Genomic DNA, 16,893 nt, shown 5'->3' with positions numbered 1-16,893 from the left:
ATGAATAGGAGGGCAATGAGCCTGCAGCCTATCCCATGATGCACAGGGCAGTGATATTGCATGAACGTAAAAGCAGAGCTGTTTAAATCAAAACACCATGCAGACATGGTTCCTACTAGACAAGTTAAAAATACAAGAGCATGTAGTGTTGCCAAGAGTCCATAACCAAGGGTTACACCAGACTTTTTGGTCTGCAGCAAGAAACTCTTGGAAACTCCACAGACACATACTCTGTAGCAGGTTTCAAACTCCTAACATTGGCAGTGAGAGGCAGCTGCTACTCACTAAGCCACAGTGCCACCCATTCAAAGTTCATATACAGTAAGTCCCCAAGTTAAGAACGTCCAACTTATGGAACTCGACCTTAGGAATGGACTGTCATAAAGCCTATTATACTACAATGGTACTACTTTGCACTACTTTGTGATGCTCATGAGGGCATTATGGGGCTTCAGAGGTTCATCGGATTGAGGAAGAACTCCGTCTGCCATTTTAAGTTGCATTATGTTGGCTTGATCGGACAGATTTAAAAAGTTTAACTGTTTCCTCTTTTGCTAAAGATAGTCTTGAATTTTTGCACAAGCTCATTTCATTGTTCTCTCCGTGTCCATTCAACAATTTCTCTAACAGTCTATCAAAGACACGGGAGACGTAATGTTAGTCCTGTATCTTTGCACTGTTTTCTTCTTCTGTTATGTTGGCTCGCTTGGCAGTGAGACAATTGGTAAACTCCAGTGTTAAAAAAGTTGGGTAGCAAGAAGTCTCAAATTAGGAACCATCGATTACAGCCAGGACGGGGAGCAACTTTGTCTATCCTGAAATCCCGTTGCTAAAAATGCAGATAAGAGACATGTTGCGATAATTTAAATGATCGCATTATACATATTATATCCTTAAATGTCACTTCTGGAAATTCTGTCTTGATGGGGCCCCTAGTCTGCCTCTGCCTTAACATTGCTAAAACTTACCTACAAATTCAACCTAAAGACTTGGGAGCAGATCTCGATCATTACCCGGGGACTGTTATATTTATATGTGTAGTTATATTTCTGAAGGCCAATCTAACTGTATTTTAGGGGAGCTTTTGACTTGAGATCTGATGTGTCCCACCAGTTCTTAAGCAGCTGGGGTGCTCTGAATAATTTTTTTCTGGTATTCTACAAAACCCATCTTGATTCCTGAAATGTCATTGTGTGTGTTTCAACAGTCTTGTTAAAAAAAAGCACATTATCAACAGACCTTGCTGTTGGCACAAAGTAATTAATGTACAGAGGACTTTCAAGGGGATCACAAAAGTAAATACAGCTCACTGGGCAGAAGGATCAGGTGGAGCGAAAAAGCAGGAAGGCGGAAACACACAGTGGCCCTTTCTGTCAGCAACAAAACCAACCCCCCTCCTTGAGTGTAGTGGTTTTTGTTCAATAATCCTTTTAATATGCATTTTTCTCCAGTAAACGTTCTAATACAGCATGGCAGCGTATGAAAGAACTATATTACAGCTTGTATGTTCAGCGGTCCTGCTGAACTTGATGATGCCACAAATAGGTATGATTTGTACGGAATTGACCGCACACCAGGGTTAGTCGCCTGACATTGGTCAGCTAGCACTTGAAGCTTTTTTAAAAAAAAATATATATATATCTTGATGTCATTTTTGTTCATTGAAAAAGGCTGAGTACCTAAACATTTTGCCAAGAGACTCTGCCAAGTTTACTCTTCTCATTGATAGGTGAGTTTGAGATTAAATTTATATCCTTCCAAATGTTGTTTTTCCAGTTTGATGACTGCTTTTGACCTGCATGGCTTAAGTAAATTGTATCGTTGTTGCTACGTGCTATCGCCTTTAAATACAGCAAGCAGCAAGAAACAGCCTTCCTTTCAGATCCAGCTTATCAGAGTTGTCCACAAACAGTCATTTTTGCCCCAGGGATCAAAATTGTACTGCAGTACTGCTGGTATCATAAAATGGCTTTAAACCTCTGCTACTCTTTGAACTTGAGAAATGACTTTTCACAGTCCGCAATCTCTACAATTGATTATCAGCTATGCCTGAAATAACTATATTTCTCAGTGCACAAACAGCCTGGTTCCTGCTTTCCGGGACTATCTGGGAATCATCTTTGTTCACTAAGAGTTAGGCCTTAAAACATCTTTGTGCTCATTTCTGTTGGGCTCGAGCTTCAGACAGTATGGAGAGTAAGATTTTAATGGCTGTTATGTCTATGCGGCATCTTCGCGCACCCTGATCTCAGTTCGTATGTAACTTTAGCAAAAACACCTTTGTAGTGCTCATCATGTAGTGATTCAAAGAGCGAGATGATGTCTGTAGTCCCTGTTTTAAGTAGCAGAACCAGTATAGCAGATAAATAGTAAATTAACATTTTATCTGCAATACAGTAACTGTCATCGACCAGTTCACATGCTGGTTTTCCACTGAGCCCATCCAGCTCTATTACACTCATTTATAGAACTCAAGCAGGACTAGTGTGCAATTGTTGGCTCTGCAGTAATGGCCGGGACGATGGGCCTTTCAGCTGTGCCGTGTCACTGTCCCTAAGTTTTGTCAGGCTTTCTTGAGGACCACGTCCTTGATGCTGCATTAGTTTGTGTACTCCAATAGGAGTTAACGTCCGGGATTCGTCACTGCTTTCTGAGTCATGACCAACAGGGAGGCTTCCTCTCCCTCTCCCTGGTAGCGCTTTCCTTTCCTTTCTGCCCAGTCATGGATGTGTAAGCAAACATGGAGAGGAGGAAGCATCGGGGCATCCAAGTGAGCCTCCCAGCATGCACCGGGCCAATCAGCGCTCTTTTGCATGCCAGCAGCGTCCATCTGGCTGCGAGAGTCACCTGTAGTCATGCTGTCAATCCCAGAAACCCAGATTTTATGTACCCTTCTAATCTACTTTATTAGTGGACGTATAGCACAATTAAGCTGGATGAAGTGACTCCGGCTGTACTGAAGATTGTATGCTTGGTGGCATTAGTACCCGGATTAACTTAACTGGGGAACAAATGACTGTGTTTCTGTCCACACATCAAATAACATGTCGTCACCGCTGCCATAAAATACAGGACGCTGAGTACGATCCTTAGCGCAGTAACCTCTATTTTAATTAGACAGCGGTTTGACATTCATTAAATTCGGATTATCTTGAGTTCATTGGCACTTAAAATATGCACGGGATTTGTCATTTAAATGAGCCCATGATGAGACTGTTCTGTAGGCAGCACGAATCAGAGGATCCTTGTAATTAGAGGGCGTGTAACCTTTAGGGCTGTGGACATGTGAGCAGAAGGGCCATCCTCTGACGCCCATACAGCGCCCCCCCTTACGGAGCCCATGCTGACTCGCCCAGCTTTATTGGGGGCTGCATGCATGAACACCACCAGGACCAGAGAGCAGACTCACCAGAAATCACAGGCATAAAATACCATTCTTTGTTTTTGTAAAAAGGCTAGTAGTTACGATTGGGGTTCTGTTCTTTTCTCTAACTAACTTAAAAATTAACCAAAGCTATAATGAATAATAATTATAATGATATTCCAGTCTCTATCTAGGAAGAGGAATATGAAAACCGATTTAGTGCTATACTTGGGGGTGTTACCCAGTATGAAAGACGAAATTTAGTCACAATAATTTGCACATCTCAGAGGTGGTTACTTAAAATGATGACATTCTTGAATATCATTGGCCCAAAGCTCCCCATGGACCAGTGAGATTTCCCCAGTGACAGAACCTTGATTGGCAGTGATTGCCCTTTTAACTTCCTGGAGGCAGCAGAACGTACAGAACACCGTGTTTCCGTAATGACCTTCAGCTGAACCCTTCTGACTTTCTTGTCTTTTTCTTATCAGTTTTAGAAAACAATAAAACCTGGTCCGTTTCCTGATGTCGTCAGCAGGTTTAATTTTAATTGGTCAATAATAATTTCCTGTCTGTCAGGTTTGATGTATCAGCTGTTCTTTACCAAGATCACGACTATGCGCTAATTCTGTCAAAGCAATACAAAATTACAGAATTACAGTGTACATACATATAAAAGAACACTGTTGCTGCCCAGGGATAATTAAAAGTTGAAAATAAAATGCCTGAAATAGGAATTTCCTCTTATTCTGTTTTTCGTAGTTTCCATCTCTGCTCTTTGTCTACCTGCTCGTCAGTGATTCTGACTGGAACGGCGAGTCATGTTATTTGCAGAGCGGCTCAAAACACTTTGTGATGGGGGACAAAAACGTCCGTAAACATGACGGGCTGCCTTCCATTTTGGTACAGAGCTTGTTGTATACAGCAAGCGTCCTCACCGAATGGTGTAGTCACACACACGCACTCGCCAGTGGTTAGGACCAGGCCTTTTGTTTTTACTGAGCTGGTGTCGAATAACTTCAATGAGAAATGAGACAAAAGCATCTGACCCCCGGTAACTGCTCTCCTACCAAGAGCTGTTGGAAACAAATGCTGAGTTTCCGCTCTGTCCGTGCTGAGGAGTCACACTGGCGGATTCTCTGGGATCTCATATAGCGACGTGTGGTTTCGCAGTGGCCTCCTAGGCAGTGAGATGAGTGACGGTGATGAGTATTTAACTATGGGCCAGATGTTAAAGAGGGATGCAGCTCTGGATGTCGTAAATATCGAATTAGCGAGACGGCACCAGCAGGGGCTTTAACTTTTCTGAGGGAAGAAAAACAGCCATTTTCTTCTGTTTTGGTTGAAGACCCACAGATGGCTGCTTCCCAGCAACAGAATGGAAAAAATGCCAGAACAAGGTGAATGAATTTGAATGGCAGGGAAGTGATGATGCTGATGTCTGATGTGCCCAGGTCCTGTTGCAGGGATTTCACAAGTTAAAGCTTTTTGTGCTTTTAAAAGGGTAGATTAAAAAGGCACAAAAATATGGACTGCACAGCTGAGATATTGTTGTATATCGAAGGATTTATGCTTCTATTCATCCATCCATTAAAGATCCGGAGACATATTCAAGGTTTCAATGCCTACTTTAGGACGAATAAGAATAGTTTGTCCAAAAGAAGGTTCAGGATCGCAGTCTCACTTTAGGGCTTTTTTTTCTTGTATCTCGCTGTGTTTGTATTCAAAGCTTCCCTTGTACATTATATTTTTATTCTTCTTTTTTGTGTTACCTTGAGCCCCTTAGAAAATAAAAGGGATTTTTCTACAAGAAGTCGATCAATAAACAATGGTGCTGCTGAAAGAAGCCAGGCTGAAGAGCTGAAACTCTGGCACCAAGCACTCTGACAGCCTACTCTCTTGCTCACACAGGGGGGGTTGTGGGGGGGGGGTGTGGACAAGACATGGACCACTCCCAAGATCACCCGGGATCAATGCCCCGCCTCCCTGGCATCGGTTCTCCTTTCCTGGCTCTTATCTGGGGGTGGACACAGGCTGGCCTTTAACTGAAACACTGCTAAAGATGCACAGTCTATTCACATGCCTTTTGAAGTGTTTAGATGTGTTCAGACTCTCTCTCGATGGAGCGTGAGGAAACACTTGACAGGTGCTTCTGTGCCTGAACCAAAGCTGCAGTTTTGTCACTGAAGGAGCTGCCATTTGTGCCCTGAGGGCCTGACTCCCTCAGAATGTACCCATCATCTGTTGTTTACCCGTTTAGAGTTACTGCCATTCTTAGGGTGCCAAACAAGGATTCCAGTCCTTCCAGGAGCAGCCGATCATATACTTACTGGTGTGTGCATTTAGAGTCACCGGCCCACCAGTACCAAATGTCTCAGATCCAGAGCTCCTGGATAAAACATGCAAAATATGTGTCAAATATGTGTACTGATAGGACCTGGGATGGGAGGGAATGGTCACAGATAGACTAAAGTCCTCAGGTTGTGACCGGAAAGCGAGTTTGAACTGAATTTTGATTCTCTTTGGTTTCCCTGTCTCTGGTGTAGTGTGTGTGGTAAATTTGGGTCTTTCTCATAATATCCAAGATCCTGATCTGCTTTGTTCCCCATGGCGAGCATTTTTATTTCTCTGGAAAGCTGAGATTTCAAGTACTTTGCACATTCAGATTATTTTTATATAGTTCCCTTCGCAACATAGTTAGCCCAGAGCACTTAACTAAGAAATTCAGCACCGTGACTCGAGTGGGCTGAGCTGAGAGTCAAACAGGTTACAATCCAGTGGCAGTTTCTCACAGAATTCAATTTTCGAGTTTATCGTCATTAGCATAAATTGCATATATTTTATTAGACTCCTGCCAAATGGTCATATTCAGGTAGTCTTTAGAGTGGATATATTTTAATAATTACCTCGCAGAGACTCTCCTCCATTGGCAAAATTAGCATATTACGCTTTTATGTAGCTGTATAATTACCAAATCAATTTAATTCAAGCACCTTCCTCAAGGGTACAACTGCAGTGTCTAATGGAGTGTTTGAAACTGTAATCCTCTGGCCAGAATCTATTGAGTCTGGATGTCAAACCACTACCCCACACAACTGGCCCATGTCACCTCAACGTGTGTCATCCACTCCCCCTGCCCGTCGATGTCTGCTCACCAGCCGTGGGGGCTGTCTTCCTGTCCCTCCGGCCCCGGAGTGAACTCCTTTCGCTTGTTTTTGGGGGGGGTGCCCAAAGGAAGCTGGCGAAGAAGCAGAAGGAGACGGCCAGCAGCACACAGAGGGAGATGGCCGCTGTGGGGGGAGCTGAGAAGAGCACGGGCAAAGTCAGCACCCTGCACAAGGACGACCCCTTCGCCACCAGCACACAGGACCTCAACGGCTTCCGTGAGTCGGTGACGCCCTCTTTGGCTTCCCCCCGCGTGCATGAAGAGGCCTGCGCATAGACATGCCAGTGTTGATGTACTTGATGATACACCTGATGATCAAACGAGCTCAGACATTCCAGAGTTAGTCTACTCTAGTCAAATCATTAATACTCATTAAACAGCCGGGGCCATAGGAACTCAGGGCCCTCTAGCAACATCTCACCTTGGGCTGCCTGCCCAATTTTATATATAACTTTACGTGTTCAAGGGCCCCTGTGAGGTGCTGGGGCCCCGGAATGTGCCAGAATATCCATGCCCCAACTGGGCCCCTGCCAACCGACATAATATTGGAACATGCTACAGCATTTGTAACGCTGCCTGCTGAAGACTGACTAAAAATATATTTGATTAGATTAATTAGCTCATTTTTATTTCCTTCCATGTCAAATCACAACACATCTTACAATTATTTGACTTTCACTCTCACCCTCCCCCTTTCTGAATCTCTGATCTTTCAGAATAAAATAAGAATGAAGGGAAATCAATGTTGCAAGATACGGGAATGTGTGTCTCGAATCATTTGTTGATATGTTTAAATGTATTTTGTACTGTAATTGTCACTGCTGCCTCCCAGAGCCCTCTCAGTGTTAAAAGAGAGGATGCTAGGAAATGGAAATTGCTGCATCTCTGCAGGGGTTCTGTTCCTGACAAATGCGGCATGCAATTGTTTCAAACCCACAGACAAGGGCCTACAGTCTCTTATTCATGCATTTAACTTGATTGGGTCTGTTTGTATGGGGCTGTACAGTTCCAGTACTCACAGGCCCATGTTTTTAGAGTGAAGAAGCATTGGAAAGAATCCTAAAAAATAGGTGCGGTGTTAGATTATTATTTGAAAAGTTGAGGCACAAGGCAGAGTAAGAAACGGTGGGATGACATGACATGGAAGCGAGAGCCTCGGACACTGGGTCCCCTGCCGACACGGCCTTTTATTATAGTACTCAGCTTCTGTCCCATACAAATTGGTTCTAGACTTGACCTACAACATCAGTACTCACTCCTCAGAGGCGATCTGATGAGGCTGCAGCCTTCTCAAGCTAAGTCATTGACCAAAGTAAGCATTAATTGCCGATGTCATTGTGCTTCACTACAGAGACGCCTTTTCCATATCTGTTAGCATTTCACTTAGCTTTTATTTCCAAGAGAAGAAAAAAAGAAAATGGCATTTTGATCATTATTTTATTTCTTTAAGGCAGAATCTGTCCTCCTGTGGGGGATGAGTAATTAGGGTGGACCTTTCCTCTTCTTCTTCTTCTCCTTGGTAAAATGTCACAGTGGCCTTTCTGGGTGGATTAATTTGAAAGTTCAGGGCTCCTGCACAATCAGCTCTCACATAATGTATGATGGCCTTTTCCCCAGATAGTGTCCTGTTTCTTATTCCATTTTGTGTCTCTCGCTTCTTAAGTTCAGACCCCTCAAAGGACAACAATCACATCTCCACCAAAGATGGTTTATGACCACTAGAATCCAGTTTATTTAGTTTTCTGATTTACAGAGAATGAAAAAAAAAAATACCTGTACACTGTAGAGGCATGTCTATGGACGTTTAATTCCATTCTCCTCCTGTAAATTAGCTGAACTGTGGCCTTTTTTTAGTCCTTTGTGTAAGGGCACGTCCGCAGTGTTTCTAAAACAGACGCAAATCGAGATGCTAAATCTCAGCATAACAAGGGGTTTGATGAAGAGCGATAGGCAGGCATCTCCTTATCTCAGCTTTAATTGAGCAGGCAACTGAATGCAACATGGAAGCGTTTAAGGAAAGACTCCATGCTTTTCTTAAATGTGGAATGCAAGGTGAATCCTAGCTATCAAGCTAACAGGCAGGACAAGGTTTCACAATAGGACTGGCGTGGTGCCTCACCATGCTGAAGGATTCCTCCTTGTATGCCGTTGATGCAGATGGGCCATGGGGGAAATCTCTAAACTGTCCATGTGTCTCCTCTTGCCAGCGTCCCCCTCCCCGTGCTCCTTCTCCGTGCAGGGAAAAACACTCCAAACCAAATCCCTGCTGAATTCCTACTACTCAGGTACAGCACCAGCTGCTCCCAGGAAGCGCATGCTGACAGGATGTGACACACGGCTAATTCTGTTGCCTGTTGTTTCACTGGGGAACTTTCAAGCAGACTTTTGCGGTGGTGGAAAAAATAAAAAGATCTAAATGCAGACTGTAAAAATTAAGATGCATGATTGCTGTTTATAATTTGTGTGGAATGTCTTGTCTCATTAGATTGCTATGTCTCATTAGATATATATTTTAGAATGACAAAAGTGGCTGCCAAACAAACAAATATCAAATGACTGTGTGTGTGTGTGTGTGTGTGTGTGTGTGTACAACACTATATTTAGTCCTATACACCATGTACCTTTTTTTGTGGTTCTAAACTCTGGATAATATGACTCTTGTTATATGAGATATGCTGAAGTGTTTACATAGTTCAGTGTTTCTTTTCTGTTTCCACCTGCTCTAGTATCCAAAGAGCCAGTCCCCGCAAGTTCGTCTCTGGGTGAGTATCCCCCGTCATCTCCTCATAGTCTCAGCTCATGGTCATGTCATACTGAACAATGTCATACTGAACAAAGCTGCTAATAGACGGCATATGTCTCATTTCATGGCCTTTTTTTGAACGTCGAACCCGGTTTACTCGGCGAAAGTAGGAAAATCTGTGCAAGAAGCGCCGGAACAATGACCTGTCAGGCCAGATTTGCATCTGCGAGATGCAGCCTGACGTTTACAAACCCTTCCCAGCTCGCGGGAGACGTAGGGCATGAATTTAAAGGAGCGGAACCGCCTGTGCTGGCTCGGCCCACCTGCCCCGTTAGCGGACGCCACTCGCCATATGGCTGTACAGCATCTCCCCGCGGGCTGACGACTGGGCCGGTGCCATTCCGGCTGGGGCACAGCATAAACTTGCCGTCTGACTCATAAACGCAGGCAGGAAATTTAGGCCTGGCGTCTCGACCCGTCGAAATGCTAATGTTCTGGCTTGGGTGTTCATGTTACTTATTTCCTACATTTATTTACTTATTCCGTCTGCTCACATGTTGCTCAATTGAAATGTTTTGAAACAAACCATCAGCACATTGAGCCGACAGATTTCTGCGCGTCCGCTGTATCGCATAAAACCCTCGACATGGCTCTGTTTGATCTCTCCTCCTGTTTATTTTGCCTTTTTCTCTTTCTCAGTCTGCGCTGTCATCCTCCTATTCTCCCACGCCCGGAATAAAGGGGAGCGTTGCATAGTCCTTAAGCCTGAACGCATGCGGCAGGCAGCCCGTTCCAGTCTGTTCCCTAATTTGACTTGAACACCGGCAGTCTGAGAATGACTGAGGTGTTTGCTGCTTTGATGTGGCCAGCTCTTAATCTTCTGGCTCTGTGGGGGGGTTACCTACCTTCTTCACCCACCCCCCCTTCCTTAGCGGACTGGAGTTATATATCCCACAAAGCCTTGCTGTTGACACAATGGTTCACACTAACGTTCCTGTTTATTGCACGGTGGGAATCGGCTGTCGTTTAGCTCACACAATCCCCACCGCAAACACTGGAGCGCCGGCAAACCCAGCAGCAGGGGGCTTTTATCGACCGTCCCGGTAAATCTGGGCCCAACGCTGGTGATTCACCCGCGACATGGGTCTTAATGGTCCAGTTTTAGGGCCAATTACGTGGATCTGCTTATTCGCTCCTGCTTACCTTCGGTACCTGACATCCTGGATGAAAAGCAGCACGGCCAGGCGAGGCCAGCAGAAGGAAAAGCCAGGTCACAGCTGGAGGCACAAAGACAATGATGGCAGAGTCCAACCAGGGTTCCTCACAAAAGATTCTTTCTCCTCAAACCACATTTCCTCAGTGGTGATAATGTCGCGGTATGTGAAATTACTATAAGAACAATGCACTCAGAAAATTCAAACCCAGGGAAGAACTCTGTATAATTCTTCACAGACTTCTCTCTGTATGTTGTCAGGGTCTAAAAGTCATTGAAGAAGATTCAGTCGCTTTTTCTCTGACCACACAGTCCCTTTTCATCTGGTTGCTTATCCAATACAGGGCCACTGGTATGAGAGGGAGGAGGGGATTGGAGCCTATCCCAGAAAGCTTAGGTTCGAAGGCAGGGGCCCTTGGACTGGATGCCAGTCCATCCCCTGCCAGTTGGGACACCAGCCCCCTGATGCATATTTTTGGATTGCAGGAGGAAACGTAAGCAAAGAGAGAAAATACAAAAACATTAGATACCTATTTAAAAGTCACACTTTTAAGGGGACAGCTGGGGGGTGGGGGGTGAATGTAATGATGATTAACAAGCAGTTTCAGACATCATATGATAACATGGAAAAAGCTAGGATCTAAAGGCTAAAATAATAATTATTTTTTATTCTTTGTTATGGCCACTGCTTATATACCTATTAGCCATAACATTAAAACCAGCTGCCTAATATTGTGTAGGTCTCCCTCATGCTGCCAGAACAGCTCTGATCCATCTAGGCATGGACTCCACAAGAAGAAGGTGTCCTGTTGTATCTGGCACCAAGACATTAGCAGCAAATCTTTTAAGATCCTTTGAGACCTGTATGATGTAAGATGGGACCCTCATGCATTGAATCTGTTTGTCCAGCACATCTCACAGATGCTCAGATTGGGATTTGGGGAATATGGAGGCCTAGTCAACACCTTGAACTCTTCTTTATGTTTTTCATTCTATTCCTGAACACTTTTTGCAGTGTGGCAGGACGCATTATCCTGCTAAATGTTGCAACGTTGCCATGACGGTTACTTGGTCTGCAGCAATGTTTAGGTAGGTGGTACGTGTCAAAGCGACATCCACATGAATGCCAGGACCCAAGGTTTCCCAGCAGAACATTGGCCAGAGCATCTCACTGCCTCCACTGGTTTGCCTTCTTCCCACAGTGCATCCTGGTGCCACCTCATCCCCAGGTAAACGACACACAGGCACTCGGCTGTTCACAGGACAGAAAATGTGACTCATCAGATCAGGTCACCTTCTGCCATTGCTCCATAGTCCAGTTCCGCCGATCATGTGCACTTTTAGTGGTGAACAGTGGTCAGCATGGGCATTCTGGCTGGTCCGCGGCTGCGTAATACTACCTTTCTATGACAGCCAGCATGAACTTTTTCCGAAAGTTGTACTACAGTAGCTGCCCTGTGGGATCGGACCAGATGGGCTAGCCTTTGCGCCCTGCATGCGTCAGTGAGCTTTGGGTGCCCAGGACCCCATCGCTAGTTTACCATTTAGCCTTCTTTGGACCTTTATTAGTAGGTACTGGCTACTGCGTACCAGGAACACCCCACAGGACCTGCCGTTTTGGAGATGCTCAGACCCAGTCGTCTAGCCATCACGGTTTGGCCCTTGTCAAAGTCACTCAGATCCATACGCTTGCCCATTTTCCCTGGTTCCAACACATCAGCTTCAAAAACTGACTGTTCACTTGTCTAACGTATAATTCCAGTGCCACTGGCAATGCCACTGTTGTGCCAGTAGAGCTGGAACAGTATGAACTGCTCATACTCTGAATGTTTAGGTTTTAATTCATTCTTCTTGCATAAGGGAGAAGTTTCCAAAAACCTCTACTTTCTTGCTACTGAAGTTCAGGCTTTCTCTCACTGTTCTCCAGATCTTAAATTCCTAAAAGGGAAATATGACATATTTACTCAGTGTTATATTTACCCTGTGTAATTAGGGCAATTTAAAATGTCATTACTGTTTGCAGTACCGGCGAGCTGTCAAACATATTTTGGCAGGAGGAATAATTATTGTTAATGGCAGGAAGTGTGGCGTTCTGTTTAGCGATAGCGTAGCGCTGCTAATAATTAACCTCGGTGATGTTTTGGCACTAATCGCTGCCCTGCGCCCCAGGGAATTATGGGGCAAAAGTTTTGGCTTAATAAGGGGGACTCCTCTTAACAGCATGGACGCAAGAGCTGCTTTGCTTCCAGGCCTCAGCAGTTCCTGAACTGAGACCGTGTTCTTCGCCTGTTGGGTTAGAATCTCTCATTTGTGCCATTTTATTTTGTTTTTTGTCTTGGGGCTTTTACTTCGTTGTGTGAGTTCAAGACCAGGTGAAGTACGGTAAACTGAGGCCCTTCCAAAATGGAGGCAAAAGGTACCTTAAAGGAATAAACACTTAAAGGTCCTTAAAAGGTGTTTAAGTCCTTAAAGGTCGCCAAGGTACCGGACCCTAGGTGTGTCTGACAAGCAGGAAGGCTTGTTAATGACAGGAAAGGATCCTCCTTTGTATGCAGGCCATGTTTCTCCTATTACAGTTATGGATCGGGGGGATTGACGGGCAGGATAAGGACCAGGACCTCGCTTTTTATCCAGGGCACTGCAAGCCCTGCTTTTCTTCTAACCCCAACCAAAATTTCAGCCCTAGCCCTTTCTGAGAGAAAAAAAAAATCTTGCCACAATGGAGCTATATTCCTCTTATTTTTCCTTTTTCCAATATCTTGATGGTCACTGTATTTATCTGTCATTCACAGTGCAGGGGGAGGGAGAATGCAACCACTTCACCCCTCTGAGTGTAATGCAGCGGCCTGCTCATTAAGGAATAAACCTAGGTCCAAGTCCCCGTAAAGACAATACCAGTTTGCGGTATGGAACTTGGCATGTGCTGACATAAGTTACTTTAGAGGATCAGAAATCAAATCATTAACACGGGGTCATCTTGGTCAATGAAGTTAGAACCCAGCAGCAAAGTGTGGATATATATTTTTGCGAATTTCTAAACGGATATTTGACCTTCGGCATAGCCGTAAACATCGGTGGCTCGATATTTCGGTAGATTATGAGAGCGACTTTCTGTTTTTCTGGCAATATTTACAGTGTAATATACCCTTTGGACCAGTGTATCAAGAGCTTCTCTGGCAACTGAGATGAAAACACATGAATAATGAATTAAGGCCACGCTGGGAGGGACCAGCTGGGGGGGGGGGGTGGCAGTGGATTTCGGAGAATGCCACAGCAAATGAAAACCTGAACACTAGATTGTCAATCTTTTTGAGCGTGAACCAGCACACTAGAACAGCAGTACTTAACACGGCGCGTACTTGTGTCTGTTTACAAGCATCTTTCTCTCTGTTTTTCTGACCCTACGCAGCATACTTTCTTCATGCTGGCTGAAGCGTCCTACAATACTGGATACCTAGAGTATTTTGACCTAAGGATTCAAAGGTATCTGTCTGTAGGTTTGGCATTATGGGTGTATTGTACCTTTTTCATCATATTATGGGCGTCTTATTACATCCCCCTAGAGATGTTCCAGAAACTAAATAAATAGCTTTTAGAGTCAGAAGATCGTCGGTAGCTGGTTAGCAGAACATGCTGCTTCAGTATTTCCTAAATAAGACGTGGGTTTATTTTGTGTAGTGACTGTCTGTGGCCATCAGGGGGTTGTGTGGTTTGAGTGCTGCTAAACACCACTGCTGATTGGAGGGTCCTTGGTGCTGTACAGTCTCGTTGTATTACCAAATAATGGTTTACTCTACAATGCCCTAGGTCAGGTCACACAATGGCAAGGCACATGTAACACACACAAAACAAAAGATATATTAACTGGTGGAGACCTAATACTTAATAGTAATTGTGAAAGACCTGGTTCTGTTAGATGGCAAATGGAACGACAGCACACCCAGACTGGAAAATGGAATGGGGTGATTGTATTAGTACCCTCAAGATGAACCGAGAAGGTGAATGTAATGAGGTTCTACTTGGATTCCTAACTGATACCGGCTGAACTCATAAAGCCACAAGAACTGGACTCTTGCTTCCAGTCTCTCCCTTTAACACACACGCCCCAAACACGCTTTATAATACAATTAGGTACAAGAGAGTAAAAGATTATAATGATAAAAAGTAATATCCAGTTCAAGAATCCAACTTCTTTCTTTGGTTTTTCCTTCTATTCTGAGCCCAGCTGGCTCCTTATATGTCTTACAGTCTCCTTCATTCAACAAGGGCCAGCTGGGTGTCATTAGGGAGGCGCATTTCAAACAGGACCAAGGATTCACAGCTGTTGTGGGCGCAGACTCCAGCCCCCGCGTCCAGGCCGCATCCTGCCACATGGAGCTCTTCTTGGGCTGTTCTAACTGCGAGCCGCAGTCCATGCTGGCCACCATACGAGTGGCACGAAAGTATTCACACAAAGCCATGCATTATTTCACAATAAATGTTGCAGAAAGCCACGTTTGGAGTGGATTAGACTTTATAATGGCGAATCGCTTTAAGTGTCTCAGATAATTATTGCAAATAGCCACATTAATAAAACATAGACCGTTTTGGGGGGGTGGAGGATCACCCAACCACATTTGCAGTGGCGCTCTAAGTATTTAATATGTGTAATACGAAATTCCTCTGACATTTATTTCTCCATCGCTCTTTCTAATGCTCTCTTTTACGGGCATAAACTACTTCAGTTCTTCACGTGTTAATCGCTGTGAGAGTCAATTACAAAAAATGTCCTTTAGACTTAATCGGATTGTGACACGGAGTGTCTGTCTGAAGCCCTTCTCAATGCTCCATGGCATTGGCCATCAGTGGAGAGGCTACAGGGTGCGTGCAGGAGGGTACTCATCCCATGACGGATGCCACGGACACCAGCTTGGGGCTTCCAAGTTTCTGAATCCATTTTGATGCTGCCGTTAATATCGTAAAGGCGAGTTGCTTGGGGTGATGTGAGAGCACCTCGGGTTTCTGCGATGTGATGTTTCTGTGGGATTTCTGCCCCGTCGCATGAAAGCTGCAGTGGAACTATGCGATTGTGAAATGCAGTTGCGATACAATATGCTTTGTTTGCTCACTGAAAAGTGGGTCATTTAAACACAGTCATTTTAGTTTGAGCGGATTGGCCCACCCCCGCCTCCCCCCACATGTACCTAATGTGTTCAGACCGCTTTAATGCGGGCGCTTCCCTTTTGGCTGACGTTTGCCGCTTCCTTCACGTGCTCTCCTCCTGTTCCAGATGGTAGCCACAAGGATATGGCCCAGTCTACGCTTACCATTCAGACGTACCCGTACGGCGGCTGTGAGTCCGTGGAGATGTCCTACCAGGCTGGTCAATTCCAGCCGGCCATACGGGTGGCAGACCTCCTGCAGCACATCACGCAGATGAAGTGCGGCCAGGGATACGGGTTTAAGGAGGAATATGAGGTAAGCATGCCCTCTTTATCCATCTGCTCAAAGCACAAGTGATTTAAAAATAAAAGATGAAAGCTCTGCATGTATCATTTTATTTTGTGAAATATTCGTCTATCCATCGTCCATAACTGCTTGTCCAAAATGGGGTTTCAGTTAGCCTGGAGCCCATATTAGAAAGCACGAGGTACATTGCAGAAGACACTTAGGAAGGGTTGCCAGCCCATCACAGGGCACACCGGCACACGCTACGGGCAATTTAGAGACACCTGTTCATCTAACCCACTTCTCTTTGGATTGTGGGAAGAAACTCATGTGAACATGTGGTTCCGCGATGGTGGAATGAGCTGCTGAACCTCGTCTGGTCATCAGACTCACTCTCCACCTTCAAGAAATGCCTCAAGACCCATCTGTTCCATGAATTTCTCTGCTAGCCTGATCCCTCCCTGAATCTTCTTAATGTTGCACTTCTGGTCATTGAATAATCTTATTTCCTTTGTTTTTTAAAATGTTGTGTCACTCCTGCTCCAATACTGCTTACACTTGTACCTGGGCATTCACTGGAAGCTCAGCCTAGCTGCACCTATGCCTAGTCGACTCCTCGTATATTTGCAACGTGCTATTTGCCTCAGTTGTATGTCGCTTTGGACAAAAGCATCTGCTATATATCTAAAATGTAAATGTAAATGAACACAGTAAGAAAATTCCAGATCTAAAGGCAGCCCGGAACCAAACCCACCACCCCGGAGGTCTGAGGCTATCATGCCTCTTGTTTACTCAGTCCCGCAAACTTGAACCATTTCAGTATCCACAGTATAATTATTCGTGTATTGTTGCTGTCGATCCTCATTTTGAGATATGTGACCAAAATCTCTTAGCAGTATTTGTTTTGTGGTGTTCATCAAATAATTAAATTTAATTTCCTTTGCTCTCGTGTTTTTCTATTACAAGAAAGTGTAGTTCTT

The 16,893-nt window shown here is 44.6% G+C and overlaps 1 protein-coding gene across 17 annotated transcripts in view; it reads left to right on the top strand.

Moving 5' to 3' along the window:
* ptprt (protein tyrosine phosphatase receptor type T) overlaps window positions 1–16,893 on the top strand; it is a 217,312-nt gene that overhangs the window by 160,467 nt on the left and 39,952 nt on the right. For all 17 annotated transcript variants that reach the window (XM_023795380.2, XM_023795372.2, XM_023795382.2 and 14 more), the window contains 4 exons: window positions 6,599–6,747; window positions 8,738–8,815; window positions 9,257–9,292; window positions 15,756–15,943. In XM_023795380.2, the coding sequence (XP_023651148.1) occupies window positions 6,599–6,747; window positions 8,738–8,815; window positions 9,257–9,292; window positions 15,756–15,943 (451 nt within the window). The remainder of the gene's footprint in view (window positions 1–6,598; window positions 6,748–8,737; window positions 8,816–9,256; window positions 9,293–15,755; window positions 15,944–16,893) is intronic.

The sequence above is a fragment of the Paramormyrops kingsleyae genome, chromosome 8, assembly GCF_048594095.1.
Source record: "Paramormyrops kingsleyae isolate MSU_618 chromosome 8, PKINGS_0.4, whole genome shotgun sequence".
Taxonomy (NCBI): domain Eukaryota; kingdom Metazoa; phylum Chordata; class Actinopteri; order Osteoglossiformes; family Mormyridae; genus Paramormyrops; species Paramormyrops kingsleyae.
Note: the sequence above shows the minus strand (reverse complement) of the source record. Positions and strands in the feature narration are given on the sequence as shown.